The 13,964-nt window shown below is 41.8% G+C and overlaps 1 protein-coding gene across 10 annotated transcripts in view; it reads right to left on the reverse strand.

Moving 5' to 3' along the window:
* Positions 1–1,374: 1,374 nt before the first annotated feature.
* adgrl2b.1 (adhesion G protein-coupled receptor L2b, tandem duplicate 1) overlaps positions 1,375–13,964 on the reverse strand; it is a 90,752-nt gene continuing 78,162 nt past the window's right edge. For 4 of the 10 annotated variants that reach the window (XM_084369015.1, XM_084369012.1, XM_084369014.1 and 1 more), the window contains 6 exons: positions 13,121–13,212; positions 11,624–11,792; positions 10,316–10,444; positions 8,384–8,480; positions 7,201–7,326; positions 1,375–3,416 (listed from right to left, as the gene is read on the reverse strand). In XM_084369015.1, coding sequence (XP_084225141.1) covers positions 2,551–3,416; positions 7,201–7,326; positions 8,384–8,480; positions 10,316–10,444; positions 11,624–11,792; positions 13,121–13,212 — 1,479 coding nt within the window. In that variant the 3' untranslated portion in view covers positions 1,375–2,550. Of the gene's footprint in view, positions 3,417–4,008; positions 4,063–7,200; positions 7,327–8,383; positions 8,481–10,315; positions 10,445–11,623; positions 11,793–13,120; positions 13,213–13,964 lie in introns of all 10 variants that reach the window. The other 6 variants (XM_084369017.1, XM_084369016.1, XM_084369020.1 and 3 more) reach the window with 5 other exon arrangements.

The raw sequence follows: 13,964 nt of genomic DNA on the forward strand, positions 1-13,964 counted from the left end.
TTATACTACTTGTTACTGATGTCTTAGATCATAACTGTTCACATGTATTACAGACAAGCTAAGACACTGGGATGTGTCCCTAAAGGTACATTTATAAAGTTGTTTGATAGAATGATAATCAAAATGTAGGCATGTTTATCTACATTTTATAAACAATATCAATTGACTGATGTTAGTTATATCAAGCAGTGATGTTATTTAAATTCTGCTATATTTAAAGTTATTTCACTAAACTGCTAGACCCCACGACTGTCGGTGCAGCCGGCAGACAATGGCCTCGTTCCAGTACCCACACTGCCATACTATCCAGATTGGCAGAAAATGATTTAGCATGCCCCAATGTATGTCAAATGTTGTATGCCAAAAATACCAAGATGTCCTTTTGCATCCGGTCGCATTTTGCAGCGTGCAAGCCAGAATGATTTTCTGGCTGTTCTGACCCACAGTCCTCTGTGCAACAGAAGATATGTCACATAGACTGAGACGGCGACGGAGCACAGCCAGATTTCAGCTGCGTCCCAAACTCTTACTTTTTCTTTTCACTTTTGCTCCACAAACTGCAAAGACTGTATGAACAAAATGTGCAATGATATGACAAAGTAGTATGTCCCAAAAAAGATTTAAAATACAACCAGCATGTAGGCAGGATCAACCAGGGGATACGTTAAACAGCAGAGGGTTTATTCCGCTGAATAGCAGACGAATAAACCCTCAGTAAGTCCAGTCTTTCATTCTCTAAATAGCTTAAATCATGTTTTGTTTTTTTAACATGGCATCGTGTAGAAAATTATTGTGTAAACGAAAAAATAAAAGCTATGTCCACCTTCTGTCATTATGATGTCACTTATTACAGCTAAGTGCTAAAATCTCAGACGAACGATTAGTCTACACCAATGCACAGTGTCAATTAGTGTTTTTTGTTGTTCCACTAGTCAATTATTCTGTGAAACCTCCAGCCAAATCATCAGGTCAGGTATCCCCCGTGTCTCGCTCTTTCACACTTCATCATAAATGCCCAGTTTTTGCAGGAAATGAAAAAACCTGGCAACTCTACCAAGGTCCTACTGCGAACACTTTGACCTTCCCAAAAAACACTCTATATTCCTGTATTTGCTAAAAATAATCTAAAGTGCCCTTCAGTTGAAGGATGGTGTTTTTGCGTAAGTAAATATTGGTGACCAGAAATTAAAGACAAACATCTTCATCAAGAGTTGATGGGTTAGGAGCTTTGAAAGTCGCACATTGTTAGTTTTGGATTTTTCACGAGATTTGTCGACACATTTAAGAATATCTGCAGCTTTTGGTCATTTCCTACATAAATGGATCATAGCAAATCTTTTAACCAAAGCATGAATAAGCAGCCAGACATCTGCGAACAAGAAAAAATTTCACATTTATTTGATATCAAACAGGAGTTGAATTAAATATCAGCTGATGATGGGCTCTTACAAAAGAAATTAAATGAACCTAATCAGTGCTGCAACAACTTTTCACACTTTCCAACCATGTTCTTTTTTCTCTGTTTTTTTTTCTTTCTGAATAGTTCAGTTAATAAATTAATTAGTGTCGAAAGATGAAACATGTCCGCAAAAAACTGCACTATCGCATTGACACGAACAGAAGTCCTTAAACCTGACAATTTCTTTCAAGTAAAATAAATTACACAAGTTTCCAATTCACCCCAAATCTGTGCATGGCCTGGTGTTAACAAATATACTACTGGCAAAAACTCATCATTCATGAAAGCAAAAAGCACTTCACAAGCAGAGACGTGAGCATGATTTCATATGGACTGATATCTCTCGAAACTTTTTTTTTTTTTTTTTCATATTCAAACATACTACAACGAGTCAAGTGTGAGAGGAAAAAGCACATTTCCACCATTTTGATTAACCTTGTCTGAAGAATCTTATTAACATTGAAAGGGCATTACTACTGAATGGTTGCCGTTTCTTTTCTTTTTTTTTTCTTTCTTTTTTTTTTGACTTTTTACACTAGTGGTACAGCAAAATATATTTTCTTTAGCTGTTACTTTGACAACAGTTAAATGTGCAATAGAGAAAATATAAGGCCTGAGTCTGAATTAGTGGTTTCTTAACTTTACAGTCCTGACTGTGTAGTGGAGCCACACTAGTTCTAGTTCTGTACTTCCTCATGACTATAAAGACCCTGGTTCTGCAAAGCCCCCCAGGAATATGACAGGAGTTTCATAGTTCTTTGCTTTGAGTATTTTTTATCCCTTATTCATCGACAGTACAGAACAGAAATGCCAGACGTCTCTCTGACACAGCGGCATGTGTGTCATTCTCCGCACCTCTTTAGTCCAACAGCAGAGCTTTCACAGTCCACATTTGTCTGGCCTCAGATGGACGTGTTTTGTGTGTTAATGAGATTTGTGTGCAAAAGTCATTTCTTCATTCCTTTTCCCACCCAACAACATTTCACTTCCTGTCCTAACAGGAAGGGCATGTTGAGTGCGGAGCCAGGCTTGCTGGCTCTCTTGACATCAACTGAAAGGACCCATCTGTTAAATCCTGTGCAAATAAAGACTCAGAGGCTGGTAATGAGCTGCATTTGTCCGTCGGTGGGTGCCTCTCCCTCCTGTGCGCAGTCTTCATTGTTGGGTGGGATGATGCACCCGTCGCTGGTGCCTCGGTTTATGTGGTAGTAGGACATGGGCTGCGGCGCGTCGCCAAGCTCGGGCATGCTTTTATGATACGCATCCTCGCCTTCGCTTCGAGGTGAGGGGGAGAGCTCCTCCTCCTCCTCCTCAGGGGGGTACGACGAAGCTGAGGGCGAGGGTGAGTCTCTCAAGTTTGGCATGCTTGTGTAAAGGGAGTCTCTGTTATTGTTGGGTGAATGGGAGCCCATGTCCTCCACTGCAGTAACAGTCTCAGAGCCATGGCCACCCTGCCCCTCCAGGTGCCTGGGGGCCTTCTGGGCGCTGTAGAGCAGGGAGTGAGTCCTCTGGGGCAGGAGGGGGGCCTCCAGCGCCTCCTTGTGGTGGGGGTGCAGGAGCAGCTCCAGGGTGGCGTGTCCTCCTCTTCCACTTCCTCTCTGGGGGGATGAGGCCTCGGCGTGATCCGCCACGATGGCGTCATCCTCGCTGCCGCTCCCACCCCCGCCTCGGTCAACTGTCACTCTGGTCTGGGGAGGCAACGGTCTGTCCCGCTCCCTCTGGGCGTCGCGACCTTTGGGGGCCACGCGGGGCCTCAGGTTGTTGTGGACAATCTCAGATATGATCATCTTCTCAAAGGCGGCATCGTCCAGGTTGAGGCCCCCCAGCTCACCCGGGGCTCTGACGCCCACAGACTCATAGTCGTCGTCGCGCAGGGAGTAGCTGTTGTTGAAATTGCCATTGAGGGGGAGGGTGTCCATGGCGCTGATGTCCCTGCTGTTGCTCAGAGAGTGCTGTCCTGCAAGAAAATGCAGAAAGAGTGCGTGAGGTATAATTTCATGCCTTTAAATAGAACAAAACAATCTCCACCACACCATACACATACAACTTGATACTGCTCAGGACACTTCACTCTTGTACTCTTTGATCTCTGGGTTAATTTTAATTTTATGCAAATGCAAAAAGTTTTAAAATTCAAAGGAGAACCCAATTAGCTACCCACCATGTCCATCCTCATCATGGCTGAATATCATTAAAGCCAATCTAAGAGATTATCCTGAACAATATTGGAGAAATGAGAACAAAAGATGACTTCAAACTTAAAAAATATAGTACGAGAAGACGGTATACAGTAGCTGATGACCAGGTAACAACACAGCAGCATACAGAGAGCGGCTGACTGGATGGGAGTTAAATAAATAAATAAATACAAGCTGATGAGGAAGTGTTGTGACATTAACAATGAATAAAACATTCCAGCCGTTAAAGGAAGGCAAGACAAAAGAGTAATGTCGAACACAGATGGCCAGCCACCTCTCTGCACTGGGGCCCCACAAGCACAGCAACAGCCCCGACACACCACGACAGACAGGCACGGTGCAATGACTCACTTTGCCACCACTCACATCAAGTGTGTCTGCTCAGGCTATCTGGCCTAAGAACAGCTGATGTGCAAAAAAAGTAAAACAGATGCTTTTTTTCAATTGCAGCAAGAAACAACAAAATCACTGAAATAAGACAAAAGTGGAAGCTCGTAACATCCAACCGGGATTCAGTCAATCCAGCTCGGATCGTGTCCTTGCAATTAACTGTAATTTAGCCCACGTGATGCTTTGCTCAAATTGTTGTAGGTGGGTGGAGAATGACAGCGAAATTACGTGTTTAACAGTTTGAGTAGCGCTAAAGGACAAACCAAGGACAACTGAATCCTGGACTCAGCAGGTGAAAGGGTTCAGCAGCAAGCACAGTCTTTATTTTAAAAAAAAAAAACTCTAAGGTAAAAGAACATCTCCTGACGAAATTATTTCTTCCTGAATGACACATATTAATTTTTTTTTCACCCCTTGCAGAAGCGTACATCTATCACTTTTATGTGAACAAAACACACACACACACACACACAAAGATAATTTTGTGCAGCACTATGACTAAGCTCAGGTAGCAGGATGAAAGTGAAGGGGGGCTAGTTTGATTTGATATGAGGATTTTATTTACTGGGTACACTGTGAGCCTGTGACATTTTGTAGGGTGGGAGGCATGATGTCATAGCCACTCAGAAAAAGGGAAACTGTAGTCTTAGGTTTCAAACCAACATGTCAGAAAATGGATGACTTCAACTGAGGGAAAAAAAAAAAAACAACGACATCAAAGACATTTCTAAGAAGAGTGAAAGGAGCAAAAGGGCAAAAAAAGAACTGGGGAGGGGGAAGATTATTAGACACTTCTCTGAATAGACCCCACTTCCAAATTTGCATTTGTTTATGCCCGGTCTGTAATTTCATCGCAGACAGGTATTGTCTACTGGGAGCGAGGGAAATGATGTGAACAGAATTCAACTGGACACGGCGACAGCTGCACTCTGGGAACTGTTCCAGCAGAGATGTTCCCCTTACCGAGTTTTACTGCATCGGATGAACATCTGCAGAGTATTACTTAGTATTAATACACTTATAATAGAAGACACGCTCATCCTTTTCCAGGAGCTAAGTGTAATGACTATAGCAGGCGATATGTTGGAGTTGACAGTCTCTCTGCGCGCATTTCATACTTGGTTGGTGATCTTCACACCAGGTTTTGACGTTTGTGTGTCACGGCGTCGCTCAAACTATTTTCCATATGTTAAATCTTTGAATTTTCCTCTCTGCTTTCCTGATCTGCCTGTTTAGCGGGTCGCCTCAGGGGAAGAAGTGTTTCTACAGGTAAGGAGACGCTTAAGTCGACATTCAAAACTACCTGCTAATTAAACGCTGCAGTTTTTTTTTTTATCTGTCTCTGGTGCTCTCCTGTGTTAACACGCAATTATCCTTACAATGATTAAGCGGGTAAACATTTTAGGGCAATAAAGCACAAGCTGTCTGCGTACATGCTGACTTCTGTGTCGGAGCTGCTCGGCTGCTGCTGAGCTCTCTCACACACGCGCAGGGAAAAAAAAAAAGTGTAAAATGTCTTTGATTTTCTGTGAAGACATTGTTTGGTCCCAGCCCTGCTTCATTATCTCTGAGTGTGAAGTACTCTCATTGTGCTGTAAGCAACCTCGCAGCACAAAACAAGGCTGGGCTGACTGCAGAAGGTTAAAGCTATATGTTACTGCACATCCTCTCCTTACACACACAGTCTCCATACTGCTGTTTTTCTATATTCTCTTTTATCATCAAATGCCTGTGAATATCTGAGGGCTATGACTCTGCCCGCATTGCGTCATGTGCTTCTGTTTTTTTTTCTCTTCTTTGATTGGGGTTTCTTTTGCTCTGCCAGTGAGGAACTAGGTCACCATAAACACTGACAGGCTTTAAATCAGTCTAATTTGAAGTAAAGAAAGTCCAAAGACATCCACATTCATGAGTGCAGGGTGACAACGTAAATGACTTGAACCAAAGTGTGAAGCTCATATTCAACACAGAGGAATTCCCGTTCGGCTGCTCAGTAGACGAGATAAGACAGCCCTGACGTCTGAGTTTATCTCCTTCTGTGTTTACAAAGGAGGAACTGGCCGAGATAAGAACTACTGGTAATGCAGAGAAGGTGTGAATGAAGAAGAACAAAAGGTAAATCTAGAATAATTATTCTCAACATTTTCATTGCATGCTGCGTCAGAGCCACAACCATTTTTCATGTGTTTTTAATTAGTCACACACTTAAAGGAGAGAGTAAGATGAGAAACTCGATGCCACTCTCATATCTGTCCCTTATCATGACGCGAGAGCCAGTCGGTTAGCTTAGCTTAGCACGAAAACTCCAAACGGGGGGAAAGAGCTAGCCTGGCTCTGTCAAATGGCTTCTGAAGCTCCCTAAGAAACACAGTTTGTCTTCTTTGTTCAGTCTGTGTAAAACAGATAACTCAGTGCTCTACAGGGGATGATGTGCTGTGACCAGCAACTTCTTTGTGTCTCCGTTGGTTTGCTAACAATTGCTCAGAGCCAAGAAGTAGTACGGCACATGACCACCCCGAAAGCAGCAAATTGTCGCTTTTGTATGGATCGAACAAATGAGATATTTGTTAATAATGGAGCTTCAAAAGCTAGCTTCAGCTCGTTTCAGCTAGCCATTTCCCATAAAGACCACAACCTGTTGCTTTTACAGTTCGATTTTAGTGTAAACAAAAAAACAAGAAACAAGCACGGAACATCTGTTACTGATTAGAAAAAATAAGAAAACCTATTTCGGACAATGCCAATTGCCGTCTCAATCCGCTCTTTCCAACCTGTAGAATATGACGAGCCCCCTACAGTTTGAAAAACCTACTTTTTTTGGTTCCAGCTGGGAGCAAGCTTTTCAGGTTCAGAACCAATTTATTATCAGTTTAACGGTTTAAAATTAGGCTTGCAAGCAGGACTGTTTAATGTTGGTGAAAAAGGGGTAATTGTGAGCTTTAAAGATGCCGTTAGTCAGATTTTCATACCATTTTCGCCGTTTGTTCCCCAGCTTCCAGTCTTTCTGCTAAGCTGAGCTAACTAGCTGCTAGCTGACATGACATGTGAGTGGTATAGATTGTCTCATCAAACTCTCCCCAATAAGATGTCAAACCTTTTCTTCACAACAAACACAAATCTACGTAAGAATAAAGGTGGAGGGTGGATGTGCACCTGGGGAGTGAAAGGCCGGTGGAGAGGGGGTGTTGCACACCACAGTTTCTGCCAGCAGGTTGTTATAAGGGTTAGTGTCGTGGGTTCGGAGGAGAGGGTTAGTTAGGAGGTAGTTGCCAGTCATCCCTGAAATAACAGGAAGAAGAGAGAGAGAGAGGGAGAAAAATCAGGAGGGAAAAAAACAGTTGAGGAAAAAGAGCTGGAGGTACTGTACTCCACGGTCTGTGGTGGTGCGCTGGGTAGCTGTCGACATAAACAAAACACTGACATTCCCTGTCCAACATCTGACACCACAAAAGATTTATGACCTCCAACATGTCTGCGTTCTATTACGGACAAAGCAGCCACAGAAACGTTGGTCACAGCATGACATTATCCAAACAGTCGGATGATGTAACTGACAAACAATATTATTATAACAAGTGTTGACCAAGGCCTGGCAACACAATCAACTCCAGTGTTTACTTGAGACAAATTTATCTAAACAACCTCATCCAGCGGAGACGCTAGACAAAACACGTCTAAGTGGCCTGTCCTGAATTATACAGTATCCCTATCATCGCTTGTGTAAATCCTCAAGAATGTAATAACTATCCTCCGTCATTTGGACGGATCGCTGAGAAACTCTGGCGTGTGTTTCTTTTATAAAAAAAAAAAAAAACTAAACTAATTCATAAGTACAGCCAAATCCGCGCTGGCACAGTCTGGAGCCTGAGCCTCATGAAGCCCGGGATGACTCCCAAAATCTGCTCTGACCTCAGCCTGACTTTGCTCATCTCCCCCAACCCCTGCATTCACGCTGACAATCAGTCTCGAGTAGAAGAAGAGTTAGGAGGCTGCGTCACAGTCGGCCTCTCCAGTCAGGGTTGTTAGGATCTGAACTCCTCGTCAGGAACATTTCACGCCACCACTTTTCTGTCTCTGTGCCTCTCCTTTCACCTGATCCCGGTGAAATGCAGCAAAAACGCTCTGATTCGGAGGCGGCATTTAACGCGGCATTTTTCGCTCTCCACTAAAAAGAGAACTGCGACATTAAATATGGTCTCATTTTCCTCTTTTCTGAGCTGTCACAGACCCTTGTGAGCTGCATCCACTGAAGTGTTTCTTGTGAATTCAGGGCTTCATCACAAAGAGAATGGCGACTGTGTCTCGTCTGGTGGCGGTGGAAGAAACGCTTGCTTACCCTGGTTGAGTGTGGAGGTGCTGTTTATGTCTCCCGAGATGAAGGAGGACTCCGACTGCTTCCTCACAGTGTCGTTCCACATCCGCCTGATGCGGCTCTGGGTGGAGAGAAAAGCAGCCATTGATCAGGACTCGACATGGCGCCGCTGTTATTTAAGGATTCTGGCCCTGAGGATCAAGTGGCTACGTGGGATCATGATTTGAACCAAATTTTTCAACTCTTGGGTCACTGCTTCATAACACGACGGTGCCTTAAATGAATACTCAAAAAAACTTACAGGCTGTAATGTGAGAGATCAGCGCTGTGAGGCACTTTCTTCTCCGCTGCAAGACACCCAGAAGTGCTTTTAATATAGAAGAGACTAGAGACCAGCGTGTTCAATTGAACGATACTTTCTTATCTGTTCTGAAATTTTCTCAGTTTCTCTCTTTTCAAATCGGTTTCAAATAGGCTCTCAACAATGATAACAGGTATAAAAGAAGATTTAAAAGAGAAAAGTTGAAACACACTTCACTGCGCTGATGCATGAAAAGTTTCATTCCCATCTCCAGACAAACAACCTCGGCAGTCCTGATACTAAAGCCTAACATCACAAAGCAAAATCAAGTACTGCAGTGAAATCTCTATTTCAATGTTCAGACTGTGTTTAGCCGAAAGAATCAAAAGGCTTAGCTTTTCAATTATCACATTCAAGTGAAATAAACAGAGAGTTTTGAGTCTTTCTTGTCAGTCTCTCAATACTTTCTGACTTTTCTGGCCAAGGCCGTTTGTTCCTCAGAACCTAAATCTTAAACGAAACTTTGGACTTGTATTGGCAGGCTTTATCGGTGCTTCAAGCATTGTTCTCCACCATTGGAAGAGTCAAACAAAGCCTGTTTCTGATGAATGGTGAACATTAATGTCGGACATCGCCTCTTTTGAATCTTTAATCTCAAGGACTAATAATTACCGAGGGAAGTTTTATGAAGTCTCAATATTTAATGGCTATAAAGAAAGAAACATAATGGATGGAAATATTTCTACATTTTTCTTTTTTATGAAAATGTCATACCTAATTTATGTTGTACTTTTGTAGTATTTTTATTTGTATCTCTTTTATTTCCTGAATTTATTGATGTGGCTTATGTGCCAAGATTGGTTTCCTTCTGTTTGTATCGTGACATGTTCTTAATGGATTTACTGTTAAAAATAAAAACAGGCTCACTAATTGCTTTAAAGATCTGGATACTGTATTTCTTTAATTATTTTGTATTTATTTTTATTGTTGTTTTATTGTTTATTGTTATTGTTTTCTGGGATTTTTTGACCACAAAAACCCAATGACTATCACCACTGGGTTTCGATCCCTGACTGATCCCTAAATTTGTTTTTAAAAAGTAAAGAATATTGATTTATTTTGTGCAGAGAAAGTCACAGACCAGGATCTCTCATATTATCACATAAACCGAAAGTGTCAGGAGTCAAATTGTTAATTGAAGCAAAATGGGGCTTTCTCAATGTCAAATCATGGCTAGATTCCTTTTCTAAGGGGCAGTAACTGACTTAAAACACTTTACATAAACTGCATCTGTTGTATCCCAAGCAGAAACAGGCAGACCCAGCGTGACCACACAAAAAGCTCTTTGGATCGTTTTCAAATCATGCTGGGACAACATGAATCATCATGTTTTGTTCAAACTTGTGGAGTCCATGCCAGCCCAGGTGCATGCTGTCATTAAAGCAAAAAGGGAACACACAGAATACAAAGACATTCTTAAATTTATGGGCATTTTTCACTCAAATTGTTAAACTGATATTATCAGTTCTCATGAAAAAAAAAAAGGCATTACATTAGAAACAAATGTGAAATAGAAATATCTCGACTATTTGCGGCTATATTTCTAAATCCTTAACCCTGACGTATCTGATTCCTGGTGGCGTACACGTACATACCTGTGTTGCGGAGGAGTAGCGGGCCGTGGATCGAGATGTTGCTGTCTTGGCTGAACTGTGGGGACCCTCAGGCGGCAGCGCGCCGCAGCACTGGGACTGACGGAAACATTTGCTGTACTCTTTGCGGACCTGCGGAGGAACAAGTGGTCAGGACGGACAAAGGGCACAGACAGCGACACAATCTGCCCCATGAGAGATCCTTCCATCCTCCATTAGCTATACCCGCTTATCCTTGAGGGCCGAGAGGCGGCGTAACACCTTGGACACGCCGTATTCACACCATTCACATTATTCACCCCTAGGGCCAATTTAGAATCGCCAATTAACTTAACCTGCATGTCTTTGGACGGTGGCAGGAAAATGGAGGCCCTGGGGCAAAACACACTGGGAGAAGATGCAATGCTAACCACTGCCCGCATGAGAGATGTAATTCGCAAATCTTTATCTGAAGCCATACAGCTGACAGAAGTTTAAATGCCACTTCTACAAGGACAGGGATAACAAATACTGTGTAACATTTTAGCCCTCTGATACATCTGAGAACGAATAAATATCATGCAATATAGATATTTACAGATCCACACCTGCAGTTTGGAAGGGAGTCGGCTGGGTTTGACATTAAAGCTGCACCCAATGATCATTACAGAATCAATTAATTGCTGATTCTTTTCTCAATTAATTGTTTTGTCTATAAAATGTCAGGGGAAAAAAGCCAATCTCTGACCTGAAGGCAACATTTTCAAAATGTCTTGATTTGTCTGAACAGTCTAAAACCCCCAAACCTCAATTTATCATGATACAAAGAAAAGCAAGAAATCTTCACATTCTGAAAAGCTGAAATAAGAGAATTTTTGAATTATTAAAAGGTGGTTTGAATGATTACTTTCTGTTGTCCTTTATTTAAAAAAAATCGACTTGTTTCATTTTCATCATACTGCAGATGAATCAGTCTATTATTTATTTGACTAATTCATTATTTGTTTGCTCTGAACAGTTCAAAATTGCACAATTTCCAAGGTGATGTCTTCAAATTTCTAACTTCATCAAACCATCAGTCCAAAAACCAAAGAATCAGGTGTGATGCGATATATCAATACTGACAATAATTGCAATATTTAGGGAAATACTGATATTGTGTTAATAATAGACATATTATAATATCAAGTAAATAATACATCACCTCTGAAATAATTTGTTAGTGGTAGGTAGGTGGCGGTTATGCAACTAAACGCTGATTGCCACCCGGCATAATCCAGTTGTGGTTGTCGACAACTAATAATTATATTTCCAAAGAGGATCAAATTTTACCTTTTTCTGCAGAAGACAGTGGAAGATGAAGATGAACATCCCTTGCAGGGTGTTGAAGATGGTGAAGAGGTAAGCCATCACAATGGAGGATTCATTGAGGAAGAACAAGCCAAAGGACCATGTGAGCCCCAGCAGACAAAGGAGGGCGAACGCTCCCAACACCCACGACCTGCAAAAGAGAAAGAAGATTGATATTAACGCGTGACACAGCAAAACTGTGGTAGATGTCATCTTTGCTTGGTTTGGCGTTTCTCTCCTCCTGGTCAGCAGCTTGTTAAAAAGAAAAAAACAAAACAAATACACCTATTTGCTATTTTCGTTTTAGACAAGTTGCACAAGAGGCGGCATAGCGTAGAGATGCTGATGCAAAGTTTTAACAATGAATGTGCATTCTGCATTTTGACACGTCAAAATATATTCTCGCTGTCTTCCTTGCAGTTGCCGGTCCGAGAGACTGCAAACCCAGCAGGTTTCCAGGAAAGCCTAGAAGAAATAAGATAACTTCACAGTCACTCTCAATGACGATGGCTGGTGGTTATTGATACACGAGAGAGAAGCGAGCCAACCTGTGAGAGATACAGCGAGCATGCAGAGAGGAGGGAAGAAAAGGGACGACGACATATCACATGAGAGGAGGATCCGCAGAAAGACGAGAGACTTTCTGTCTGAATAATCACACAAATGCAACCAATTATTTCACCTTTTTTTTACGCTAAATACAAAGCGGATTTGAGGTAGACTCGTTAATGACAGTTAATGAGTTTTGACTTCTTAGAATAATGTGTGAAATCCAGCATCCACTAATGCGGCTTCCCGTGTGCTAAAAACAAACCTGAAAGCCCAATTCAATCCCTTTTTTTTTTGGGTTTGGACCAAAATCCGAGTGGTAACCTAAAAATCATGCGCCCACATAACATGTCTTGGCCTTCCCTCAAACATACTGTTGAAGAAGAATCCAGGCACGGAAATACAGGGACCTGTCTTTTTATCGAGCCCAGTGGAAGCAGAAAGATGAAGGAGGGGGGAGAGAAGAGGGCTTTTTTTTTTTTCCATTTTTACCATCTTTAAATCTGTGATGCATGTGGTTGAGTCTGTCTTCCAAGGAAGCCTGTAAACTATGCCAGCACAGGAGCAAAGAGATACTGAAGGTCAAACATGCAGTTATGAAGAAATAGCAAAGGCAATATAACCCTGCGTAGAGCAAATACTGAAATCATAAAGTGAAGTAAAAAGGCAGCACCTAAACGGGCCAAAATATAAATCTGAAAGGGGAAAATATAAAATATTGGTCCAGTCGGGTTTAAGAGAGGAGAAAATCAAATAAACGTCTTGGTCAGATGCTGCTTTTTTTGGAGGGAGGCAAAAGCAGTAATGGTGCATATTATTTTTCTTTTCACACATAAGTGACCCCCCCATCCTCTACTCAACACACACACACAGTCTCAGAGCAAGCAACCGCAGTGCGGCCGGCTAATCTCCCAGAGTGACACCCCTCACCTGATACCCCCCAGCCTGGACGAGTCCGGTTTCATGGAGGTGGAGTGCTTCACCATCTTGAACATCGTCACCACCAGGAAGATGACATTGACCTGTCAAAACAGACGCGTATCGGGGGTTAACAGACTGCACTTAGACAGGCATCAAATTCCTGTTGCCAGCGGTGGAAGAAGTATTCAAATACTTTAATTAAAGTACTAATACCACACTGATAGCACTAACTCTGCAGAATATAAAAAGAGCTACGTGTGCAAATAGGAAAATACACAAGTATTACTTTAATGGACCTCCTCATTGCAGAAAAATGGCCCATGTGACTTTTACGCATTATATATATATATATATATATATATATATATATATATATATATATATAATAATTGAAATAATTAGAGGACGATGCTTCTTTAATTACTTTAAAATTAAATCCACTAGATCAGGATCTTCATCAAACTCACTGAAAGATACCAGCTAAAGTCATACATTAGTTTCCCTGAGAAATGAACAAAAATGTCATAAAACATCTTATCTTGTCATGTAAAAGAAAGAAAACATTCCTGCATCCGTCCATTTATCTGGATCAACACCAAAAGTTCATGGGGTCTATTCTGGGCTGAGATTCATCCTCTATCCATCCAAGTTTCATGGAAATCTGTTCAGTAGTTTTTGTGTAGTCATGCTCACAGACCAACCAACAGACAGACATGAGCAAAAACATAACCTCCTCGGAGATAGAGAAAAAAGGTCTGCACACTCGCAAATGCTCCCATGAACATTTATTACCTCCATGTGTTGTTTCAGGCACCAGCCCTTCTTCAGACTCTATTTGTCATGTCTAAAGATC

Source organism: Pagrus pagrus (assembly GCF_965226575.1).
Source record: "Pagrus pagrus genome assembly, chromosome: 12".
Classification (NCBI taxonomy): Eukaryota; Metazoa; Chordata; class Actinopteri; order Spariformes; family Sparidae; genus Pagrus; species Pagrus pagrus.